Source organism: Clupea harengus, chromosome 13 (assembly GCF_900700415.2).
Source record: "Clupea harengus chromosome 13, Ch_v2.0.2, whole genome shotgun sequence".
Classification (NCBI taxonomy): domain Eukaryota; kingdom Metazoa; phylum Chordata; class Actinopteri; order Clupeiformes; family Clupeidae; genus Clupea; species Clupea harengus.
Window position 1 is genome coordinate 13,662,777 of NC_045164.1, and position 12,179 is coordinate 13,674,955.

Sequence of the window (12,179 nt, forward strand, 5' to 3'; positions counted from 1 at the left end):
CAACAACGCATTTCATGAGGGCAACGTTTTTTTGTTCAGTAGTCCTCGTAGTTTTGGAGCCAACTCAGACACCCCTCTGCAATCCTGCTCATCCCTCAGGAACCCCCCAGGCTTAAATAGGGGCCATGTTTATTCAGACAGGAGCCATGCTGCTTCTGTTTACACACACACACACACACACGCACGCACACACACACACACACACACACACTCACACACACACTCTCTCTCTCACACACACACACACATATAGAGAGAGAGAGAGGAGGGGGGGGGGGGGGATAGAGAGAGTGTTCCCTGCTAAGAGTATTTTGTGTTTTCACATGCCCACCAGCCACATGCAAGTATGTTTCTACAGTCCGTCATGCTGTGTGTGCACAATGATCCCCCACTGTGTGGGGATATGGTGGGCAGAAGGCCGGCCCAGTCATTGGCAATTTGGTGCCAACACCACTGTGCTCTCAATGTCACACCACAGTGTCAGTCCTTGCATGGTCTAGGTGGAGACATTTGTTGACTTTCCGGAAGTTTCCAGGAAGGCTATTTGTTTGATTACAGTATAATTACAGAATCTCTAGATACTGCCTCTGCTGTCTAAAAAGGACACCATCTTTTAAACGTGGCACAGAGTGATGTAATGACTTGCCCTCTTCTCCCTCTCCTTCAGGATGGGCTGGCTGGGTTGTACAGTGATTTTGAGTTGCCTCTTTCACACTCTCTTGGCTCATAATGACGTCTTCACCTCCATTGGTAAGATCATTGACTTTGTTACTACTTCCTATTATGTCCTTTCCCCCTCTCTTCCTCTTGTATTGTCTTTAGCCAGATATACCACACTACTGAGGCGGTTCTAAACTACATCATATGTGTATATGTTAATACTGGTTTGTTCAAAGATTGAAGCCATTTTCAGTCAAACCTGTGGTAACACTGATTACACTGGTCTTCATGCTGTTTGACATTTTTTTTAACCTCAGGTCAGATGACAGACTTGCTGTACGTAGAGAAAGACTTGGTGACATCGCTAAAGGACTACATCAAAGCGGAGGAGATCAAACTTCAGGAGGTGAAAACGTGAGTCACCAAACCCCTTCATAGTCCCATAGTCTGTCTCTTGTGTCCCACATCCTTACAACTCATCCTTGCATCTCCACTCTGTCCTGCTCAGATGGGCTGATAAGCTGGACACCCTGACGGCCACTGCGATGCAAGACCCCGAGGGCTTCCTGGGCCACCCAGTCAATGCCTTCAAGCTGATGAAAAGGCTCAACACCGAGTGGGTAGACCTGGAGAACTTGGTGCTGAAAGACACCTCAGATGGTGAGCTACCCTGCTGAAGGCAATATTCACTTCCTCTTCTTGTCAGAGAGTGAGATGACTGTTGGGGTTTTTGTGACTGTAGGAAGTCATAGCCACACATGTGAATGGGTTTCTACTGGTTGCTCCCCAGGCTTCATCTCTAACCTGACCATCCAGAGGCAGTTCTTCCCAACTGAAGAGGATCAGACAGGAGCCGCTAAAGCTCTCCTCAGGCTGCAGGACACATACAGGCTGGATGCCAACACCATCTCTACCGGGATTCTGCCTGGTTAGTAGGAGTGGTGGTGTTTTGTGTGTATGTCTGTTTCAGAATCCTACTTCTGTGTGTGTGTGTGTGAGAGAGAGAGAGAGAGAGAGAGAGAAATTTGAATGTGTTCAAATTTGAAGGTTTTCAGCGTTCTCTTGAGTACAAAGGAACACTTGTCCACAACAGGCAATAATTCACCAGGGTGGAGAGTAATGCTGTATTTGTGTGTTTAAAGCAGCAGTAGGGAGTTTTAGTCGGAAGCTAGCAATCTACCCACTGAACAGGCATGCAAAGCTCTTACGAACACAGAAAACAGCACAGTTGGCACTGATAGAAGGCTTTTTCACTGGAACCCAACTGCATAGTGCATAGCCTAGGCAGCTAGTCAGAACTGTGTTTATTTGTCCTTCACATAAACATATACCATGAAAATTAATTTGAAGATGATACTAGTACTAGTTGCTTATCAAAATACCAAAAATAGCAAAAAATACCAGCGGCATTTGCATGAAATGTGTGTGACAGTGACAGTGGCCCCTTCTCAGGTGTGACCTACAAGAGCCCCATGACAGCAGAGGACTGCTACGAGCTGGGGAAGGTATCTTACAGCGATGCAGATTACTACCACACTGAGCTGTGGATGGCCCAGGCCCTCAAACAGCTGGACGAGGGCGAGGAGTCCACCATAGACTCGGTCACTATTCTCGACTACCTCAGCTATTCCATCTACCAACAGGGGGAGCTGGAGAGAGCCCTGGAGCTTACAAAGAGACTTCTAGAACTGGGTGAGTCCAGTTTCTGGAGGCCCTGGAGCTTTCACTTGAATCCTGAGAAAAGAAACACTGACTGTGGTGTAGCACAGTTTCGTTGAGGTATCAGCCTGTATAAGTGAAGTGCTATGTCTGATAATAATAATAATAATAAACTTTATGTGTAGCACCTTTCATACAAAACAATGCGCTTAAAAGGGTTAGCCAACCCTGATGCATAGACTCTTTAATCAATGTTTATACTGAATTCCAGAGGTGATTGCAGTTTTTATTATTAATAAATCAATTGCATTATTGTTATTTTAACTTCATACATATCAATAGAAGGTCAGTGAAAACCAGAGAACTCCAGATTCTTTTGGCTGCTAGCTAGTCATTCAATTTTTCTCATAAATGATCCCATTTACTCCTACACAGACAAGAAAAGCCATGCTCTCTTGAGGCTTAACTGGCTGTCACCTATTTGAAACATGTATGTCTTAGTTGCTCACGTGTGATATTTTTGAAGTGGTTGAAAACTCTTTTGAAAATGGTGTGTGTGTGTGTGTGTGTCTGGAAGCACATAATGTTATGTGTCTCCATATCTCCAGACCCAGTCCACCAACGGGCCAACGGGAATCTGAAGTACTTTGAGTTCCAGCTGGAGAAACAGACGAAACAGGAGGCGGCGAAGAATCTGGTGACGAGCCAGAAGATGAATGGCACCGAGAAGAGAGAGCCACAGAAGACCCGCTTCAGAGACCCCCTGCCAGAGAGGAAAGTGTACGAGATGCTGTGCAGAGGAGAGGGCATCAAAATGGTGAGGGCTGTTTCTCCGCTCACGTCTACATTTGACTTTGCCTGTTTATCTGCTTCTTTCAAGAAATACATTTGACTTCAGAACTTGAACCTGTTTAAAATTGACTTTCTATGTGCCTCAAGTGTTCCATTTATTTGAATTTTGCTGTGGAACTATTTATAACCCAAACTACACCATTCTATTTGTCTTTCTCTTTTCCTTACCACTCCTCATCACTCTTTCTCTCCCCAATCTCCTCCTTGCCTTCTCTTTGGTAGACTCCTCGTAGGCAAAGTCGGTTGTTTTGCCGTTACTATGACAACGGCCATAACCCCCAATACCTGCTGGGTCCGGTGAAGCAGGAGGACGAGTGGGACCGGCCCCGCATCGTGCGCTTCCATGACATCATCTCGGACAGTGAGATCGCCAAAGTGAAGGAGCTGGCCAAGCCTAGGGTGAGTCCCATTCTGAGCACGAGCAGTGAGGAGCTGCCCACACTGCTCTGGCCTAGAGTAAAGCTTTTTTTTTTAAGAAAGATTTATGACTGTGGTTCTGTAGGACTATATGTCTACGTGGTCATTTTCTAGGTGTCACACATTGAGGCCTTACATTGCATCTCTCAGTAATTTGAACAGGGTCGTGGTCACTGGCACACAAGTAAAGTGGCATTTTCTTATACTGTCGGTTGATTGTGTTTGTGAAAGTTTTCCTCAGAGCATTGGTCTACACAAATGTTCATCTGAGCATGATGGGAAATTTACAGAACTGAGCATAGACATGACGCCTTCAGGGTTTTTATTATCCTAAACATGGCTGAAATATCGACGCAGATGAACATAGATGTTCTTGGTCTGATTATCATTGAGTCTCTATGCTCAGTGTTCTTTGTTCTGTCCTGGGACTCTCACTTACTAGTTGCAGCAGGAATGAACTGTAGATACAGTAAGGAGTAATGTCTGAGAACAAATTGTACATATTTTGTGGGAATGCAGTAGACCTTGGCTACCTGCACATTCTGCTAGTGTACCTTGTGCTGAATGAATTTGAATGGCATGGGCATCTGCTGGCCCTCTGAGGTGAAGGCTGTAAGGCAGGAGTACAGTGGAGAGTGTGGAGTGTAACCCCTCTCCTGGCTCCACAGTTACGCAGGGCCACCATCTCCAACCCCGTCACAGGTGTGCTGGAGACGGCCCACTACAGGATCAGCAAGAGGTAAGACGCTCAGGCGGCTCATGGTGGGGGAGTCCCCCAGTAGAGCCATAGCCTGTCCCCAGCTGGCTCTCTCGCCGAGCTCATGGACACTTCTCAGCAGCATGTCTGAGTGACCATAACAGTCCAGGCCTGACCCTACGGATATACCTCAAGTTCTATTAACACAGTTGGTCCTGGTTACTGCCAAGGAGTGTCCACACGGCTTTAGACTGGAATAGTTGGTGTGAGTGGTGGAAGTAAAGGAGGCGCTTTACTTCTCCAGCCTTGAGTACTAACTGGCTTTTTGCTGTAGTAGAACTGGGGCTGTAAAACCTTCCACTGCAGTCAAGGGTCTCCAGGTAGGTGTGCTAATCAAGCTATGATTTAACAGGTACAGGCATACAGCTATGATTGAACAGGTAGTGGATTTAACCTTAGGTGGAAGTTTGCCCTGGTTCAACATACAGTGAGAATCTTTTTTTTTCCAATTAAAGATAGCTAGTGACCATCTATCTTTCTTTTTCTCTCTTTCTCTGTCCTTTCCTTCCATCCTGGGTTCCTCTCTGTATGTCTGATTGTCCCTGTATCTCTGTCTTTGACTTCCCGTTTCTATTTCTTCTGGGGAGTAGCTAAGACGTGCCACAGTACATGACCCCCAAACGGGAAAACTCACCACCGCTCAGTACAGAGTCTCCAAGAGGTAAGGGGTCAGAGTTCACCTGCCTGCCTAGCCCTGGTGCCCCACATGCAGTAGCTGGTGTTTCAGGCCTGTGACATCCTGTTAACATGTATAACCTTTAAGCTGCGAGGGCCCCTGTTTCTGTGCAGGGAGATGCACGGTCACCTCAACCTGAGGCCTTGCAGTGCACCACCTCAGACTGAGAGGACCCCTGTGTCTGTGCAAGCTGATAAAAGGCCACCCCAACCTCTATAGGAACTGGTAATGAAAGTAATTTATACACACTGAGCGTGGATGTGCTCAGTTTAGAATGGAGGTTGGGGAGAGCAACTTGCGTGCTCCCATTGTTCTCTCTTTCTCTTGCTCTCTCGCTCTCTCTTTTCATTCAACTGCCCACCTGTTCCTCTGTCCATCCCAAAATGATTCCCATCCTCTGAGAGCTCTATCACAGATTCCACAGAAGGGCCTTTTAAAACCACCGTTTCAAAGTCTGTATGACCTACACATTTAAAAATAACTCTTTAATAAGCTTTTAAAATAGACCCCCTAGTCATCCCACTGGCCAAACCACTGAGGTTTTACTGTGCTTGTTCATTACATCTGTCTGAGTGTTTGAGTGTGTGTGTGTGTGTGTGTGTGTGTGTGTGTGTGTGTGTGTGTGTGTGTGCGTGAATGTGTTTTTGAGTGTGCGTGTGTGTGCGTGTGCGTGTGCATGTCTGTGTGTGTGCGTGTATGTGTGCGCGTGTGTGCGTGTGTGTGTGTGTGTGTGCGTGCTTGCGTGTGTGTGTGTGTGTGTGTGCGTGTGTGTGTGTGTGTGTGTGTGCGTGCGCGTGCGTGTGTGTGTGTATGTGTGTGCGTGTATGTGTCTGTGTGTGTGTGTGTGTTTGGATGCTAGTGTGCTAGTATGCTAGTATGCAGGGTGGGGTCGGTGAGAGGCTTGGTTGGTCAGGGGTATGCTTGCCCACTGGATCTACTCTAAGGCTTTACACAGATCTGTGTACGTGAGTGTAAGCCTGTGTGTGATGGAGCAACTGGGCTTCTTAGAAAAATTAGGTCACTGCTCTAGACTTAGTGAACTTTGAATGGGTTCAGGGAAAATTACATAGAGAGGGTGTGTGTGTGTGTGGGAGTGCTGGCGAAACACACACATACGCGCACACACACACACACACAAACTTTTTACCCTGTATGTATATTTGCCAGTAATGTTCACCTTTGGCAGACATTGAAGCATGCAAGAGGGAGTTGTTTCACTGGTTGAATGGAATGCATTCTATAAAAATGGATTTCCTTTGGTGAGCAGATGTTCTGAGTCGCGCCTTGAGCGCTGGCCATGTCCCTTAGCTGTAAATGAAGCCTGGAAGGCCTCTTAAAGTTCAAGTCTTTTTTAGTGCCATAGTCTCAGGGAGGTGGTTTCTCACATCATTTAAAAACACATTTAAAAATGAAATGATCCAATAATATTTTTACAGGCTACCCCATAAATCCCTATAGATTATTTTGGAAGTATTTATCAATAATAAATCGAACATACATGACAGATATGCATGATTTGGTATGGTTTCCAATATACTGTTTACTATTATTGTAGGCTGTATTGGTTAAGTTTTCCACTTTTTCTGTGGGGAACTCAGGGAAAGCTGCATAGAAATGTCAAACGGAAATGCCTAGTTCCAGAGTTACTGAATGGCTCTCTCTATTTGCTATGACACGAAGAGACACCCTCCCACGGTCCTGAAGCTGTGCATTGACTCTTTACTAAACCTCACAGCCAACCCGCATACCAGTACTCATAACAAGACTGCCTCAGACACATGCCGGGCCTCCCAGAAATGTAAATATACCATCGTGACGTCAGCAGAGAATCTAGCAGTGCAGTGAGAGCATGGCCATTTTATTTCTCAAGGATCGCTCTCTTCTGAGTTATAGAGGATATGAAATAGGCTAATAAAATATCTATCTCTGGACAACACTAAGGCTTCCACAGAGGTCCAAGGGTTATACGTCAGTTATAAAGAGAAACTTGGAGCCAACTGGAGATTCTGTAAAGGGCTCTTCACACATCTCCCCCTTTCTGTCCCCTTCTTCTTCTGTGCCTTGATCACTTGATGCATGGCAGCTTTCAAACCCATCTACTCCGTTAAGCTGCTGAAATTGTGTTTAACATTAATATGTGTCAGTTGCATTTGTTGTTGACAGAAAGTCACATTTGTTTTTGCTGAAGGTTTTGAAGGCTGTATTTAATTATTTTAAATGTAAAACATCTACATAGTACAGTTTTCAAAATACTTCTTCTTGAACAAGTTTGGCAGAAAACAACACAAACTTACTAGAGCTAAACTGAAAATAAAATACTATCCGCATGGAACATGCTTACCTTGCAGCACTGAAATAGATAACAGATTGTCATCTCCAAGCACTGTATAATGCTGACTAATGCCGACTGAATGGTGTACTCCTGAGATTATTCAGCCCTGGTCAAGCTTGTGGTGTTGTCAATGATCATGTCATTCAACTTTTTTGTCAGTGCCTGGTTGACAAGCTACGAACATCCAGTGATAGAGAGGATAAACCAGCGTATTGAGGACCTCACGGGCCTTGAGATGGACACTGCAGAGGAACTGCAGGTGAGCAGCAGGTGCTCAGTATGCTGGAGGAGTACAATGTGATTCTATATTCTGTCATTCAATCTGGCCAACAACATGGCTGTTCTCATGCTGATCCACGAGGTGTTTATTGTATTGGCTTGTTTCAAGTTTTTTTTTTTTTACGGTTTTCTGGAAAAGGTTTGTATGTTGCTATTGTTTGTGACATCCTTAAATTCATTTTGTATGCGTAGGTCATATGATAAATGAATAATCACACCTGTCGTACTGACTAGCTTATTAGGCTAGTCTCAACATAGTGTTGTACTTCAGTTTGGAAAACCAAGCTAGTTAGCTTTTATCAGTGCCAACTATTTTTGGTCATTGCAGGACAAGATGTTTGGCTGTTAGTTAGCTTGCTGGTTTGAGACTAAGACTAAGATGCTTCTTTAAATTGATCTCTAAATATCAAGAATATGTCTCTCAATACCTCTGAAGAAAGGGTTTCAATTGTAGTCATAGATGGATTTGTATATGTTGTGAAAATTGCTTGCAGCTTGAGTAAAATCTTTTCTCTCCCTCTGTTGACTATTCTCAGGTGGCAAACTATGGAGTGGGCGGTCAGTACGAGCCACACTTTGACTTTGGCCGGGTGATTACTGATTATTGATTACTTCTTGGGTGCTTTACAATGACACTTTAAATGTTGAACTTTAACTCTATGTAGCCTCTCACATAGTCAGTTCCATGTAGAGATTATTCATGTATAGAATATTCTATATGATTCTTTATTGAGTAGCACTGGTCATAACAGTATGATCTCAGTCGGCATATAATTGGTAATTTACTTGCGTATATTCACGTCTCCACAGAAAGATGAACCCGATGCATTTAAAGAGTTGGGCACAGGCAATCGCATTGCCACATGGCTCTTTTATGTAAGTATTCCTGGATGGGCACACATCTACTGTACATTTACAGACTGCATCTTTAAATGAGTATAGTATCTTCAGTCTTAAATGATGGGCATACATCTACTGTACATTTACAGACTGCATCTTTAAATGAGTATAGTATCATCAGTCTTAAATGATGGGCACACATCCACTGTACTTTTACAGACTGCATCTTTAAATGAGTATAGTATCATCAGTCTTAAATGTTTTGTTGAGGTCAGTGGTAAGGCCTAATGGTTTGTCTTCTTTTCTTGTAGATGAGTGACGTGCCAGCAGGGGGCGCCACCGTATTTCCAGATGTTGGAGCTGCCGTGCGGCCCAAGAAGGTGATGAGCACAGTGCTATGTTTGAGGCTGATGTCTGTTTTAAGTAGGGTGGCCAGACACAGACAGACCAAATGTGGGACAAGTAGTATGATTTTGTGGGATAATGTGGGACATGTTACTAACGCTGGGAGGTAACTTAAAACTTTGATATAAAGTCTATCTAACTGAATAAGAAACATTTGTATTCTGGCTTTTGGCTCATAAACACCTATACTTTGTCCTCAAGTCGATTCCACAGCAAACCAGTTAGGCCATAAAAGATACTGGCTAGAGCTTTTGCTACATGAAAGATATGATGAGTCCCCGTCCTCTGGCCTTACACAGGAATATGTCGCTGACCATTCTTTATTAAAAGAACATTTTCTTTTCTTTGCAACCATGATGTCACCTGGTAGTTTTTACCTTATCTGCAAAGTTTGTGTAAGTTTTTTTCTTTTTTTACTTTCTGTGACTCACTGGACCCATGTCTGCACAGTTTGATTGACAGCCGTCACCGCTTCTTCATGACACTTCACAGTTCTTTTCTCAGCCATTGGGTGAAAGCTAGGGGTTTTAGAAAAGCTGGCTCACCCAAATGCAACATAGCCAAGCTTTTAGAAATTGCATTTGCATGAGCCAGGTTGCTGCTTTAAACAGAGTAGAAACTATGCTGCGTAAGTGGCTAAAAAGAACGGGTAAAATAAACGCATCTGTGTTCTTATTTCTGACCTAATGACCAATGAAAATACAGAACAGTATCTCAATAGGCAGGTTGCGGGACAAAGGGTCAACTTTCTGTGCAGTACAACGCAAGAGGGACCCCTGGTCACCCTACTTATTTTTGTCAAATAATATGTGTGTGCTCATGTATGTTATTTAGCGTATTATGTATATTTGTACATACACATATATTTTTTATGAGTGTGTATTTGCATGCTTTGATCATAATTCTGTGAGTACTCTGTGAGTACTGTGTGCCTGGGTTCAACAGCACCATCTCAGACATGTTTATTCTGTCCCGCAGGGAACTGCAGTGTTCTGGTATAACCTGTTCCCCAGTGGGGAGGGAGACTACAGTACCCGGCATGCAGCCTGCCCCGTGCTGGTGGGAAACAAATGGGGTGAGTGCCTCTCAAACAATTACTCCAAGTGCAACATCTTTTGAATATACATTGAATCTTATGTGTTAAAGACAGCGTACAGGGTCATATCCAGGTGTGTGGTCGAATGGATTGTTTCACCTCAATGAGAAAGAGAGCTACATATTTGGGGGAAATGACCCACTCTAGTTAGATGGCTGTATCCCTGTCTTAGGAAACAAAGTATTATAAAATGTAAATTATAAATCTGCTGTGTATGTATAAACCGTATATGTCCATATTCAATGGTACCTAGCATGGTATAGAGCTGTGTAGTGGGTAAACATCACGTGTTTTCTTGTTTATTTTATGGTATAGAGCTGTGCAGTGGGTAAACATCACGTGTGTTTTCTTGTTTGTTTGATGGTATAGAGCTGTGCAGTGGCTAAACCTCACGTGTGTTTTCTTGTTTGTTTGATTCTCTCCTGTAGTATCAAACAAATGGATCCATGAAAGAGGGCAGGAGTTCAGACGACCCTGTACCCTGGAGGAGATCTCATCATGAGATTGAGACAAAGCGCTCCCTCTGTTCCTCCGTCACTCCACCAAACCCCCAGCATCCCCTCTCCTCAACACTCCAACCGTCAGCAAATGGACTTTGACAATCTGAACATCCACTATACAGCTCTCTGTCCTTTAATCCGCCTCCATTCGAACTCCCCCACCTCCTTTCTCCTCAGGTGTCCCAGATCAGGGTGAAACCTATGGCTGGCTGCTATCCCATGGCCAGCCACTGCATGTGTGCCTTCTAGACCTCTGTGGCCCCTCGTTGGACTCAATTAACTCTGGAGTATTTCTGGAATATTCATCAAGACTCTTTTATTACACCAATGTTCCATCTGTACAAGCAACACTTCTCATGAAGTCACTTTAGGTCACATAAAATAGAATTAATTTCATTGCTCATGTCTTGGCCCTTTGTGGTGGTAGCAGTCTGAGTAGTAAGTGGTTTAGGCGGACCGGATCTGGTAAAGAAAGGTGAAAAGTTGAGCCTTTTTTTATGTATATTTAACCTATGCCAGCAGTAGGGAACCTATGATCACTGAATCTGGGAGTACACGCTTTGCCCTGTGGTGCCTGTGTCATCCCTGATGTTGGAATTAGCAGAAAACTGTTATGAGCTTTGGATGCCATCTAAAGTCATTTGAATTCAGATCCAGATCCATTCCATGAGCCAGACTTTTACTCAATTACCCTGTGTGGTGTAAGACATTTTTTTTAACACATCCCTTCATATATGCAATTGTGTTTGCTGACTTTAATGAACTAAGAAATACATTTCACTAGAAAACTGGTCAGAAAAACACTTCTAAATTCAACATCCTTCATGATACTAGGGCAAAAACATCAATCACTGGACACTTTCGCCTTAAAGAAGAGCTGTGAACAATAATACTTCATGACACGAATGCAGAATTTGCCTCCAATCCAGTGTGATACCAGATACTCTGCAGTGTTGTTTTATTATGATACAAATTGACCAATCCAGTGTGAAACCAGATACTATGCAGTGTTGTTTTATTATGATACAAATTGACCAATCCAGTGTGAAACCAGATACTCTGCAGTGTTGTTTTATTATGATACAAATTGACCAATCCAGTGTGAAACCAGATACTCTGCAGTGTTGTTTTATTATGATACAAATTGACTAGCCAATGGAAGTGGGCAGAATAGACAATCAATCATGTCAACAAATGGCTCATAGAGTCCATTGCACTCTGTTATCTTCAGTATATTTTCCAAAGATCAGAGATTATTGGCTCTCGTCATACCCTGGTATTCAGCTTACACAAGCATATATGACACATTATGCATATAATGGCACATTTATGCTGATATCTGCTGATTAGGTCATTGGATATTTTTTGATGAAAAAAAACAACAACTTCTTCATGAGTCCTAATGTCTGGGTTTTAATGAGATTCATTCAGAGTACCAAAGAATACATGAACCAGTCAATCACATTCATGGCAGAATCTATTTAAATCTCACTCCAGGTTCAATCATTGTGTTTTTTTCTTAAATTTTTTGGAATGCTTGTGAAAGTGTGAAATGAATGTTTTTCTATGGAAATAAACATAAAGTCATTAATAATTTCTTGCTGCAGTTTATTCTGTGATGCACCTTTAAATTAAATGTAATATGTAATCTATGTGGTGAACAATTTATAAACATTACTTATGCATTGAATTCTTCCTCACATTGT

General features: G+C 43.2%; 1 protein-coding gene across 1 annotated transcript; it reads left to right on the forward strand.

Annotated features, from left to right (window-relative positions):
* Positions 1-646: 646 nt before the first annotated feature.
* Positions 647-12,067, forward strand: p4ha1b (prolyl 4-hydroxylase, alpha polypeptide I b). Its single transcript, XM_031578756.2, has 14 exons — positions 647-750; positions 978-1,074; positions 1,169-1,320; positions 1,451-1,588; positions 2,113-2,352; positions 2,928-3,136; positions 3,394-3,570; positions 4,257-4,327; positions 7,513-7,612; positions 8,169-8,222; positions 8,443-8,508; positions 8,784-8,852; positions 9,856-9,952; positions 10,402-12,067. Exons 1-14 carry the CDS (start codon positions 669-671, stop codon positions 10,473-10,475), a joined length of 1,626 nt encoding a protein of 541 aa, XP_031434616.1. The 5' UTR covers positions 647-668; the 3' UTR covers positions 10,476-12,067.
* The last annotated feature ends 112 nt before the right edge of the window (positions 12,068-12,179 follow it).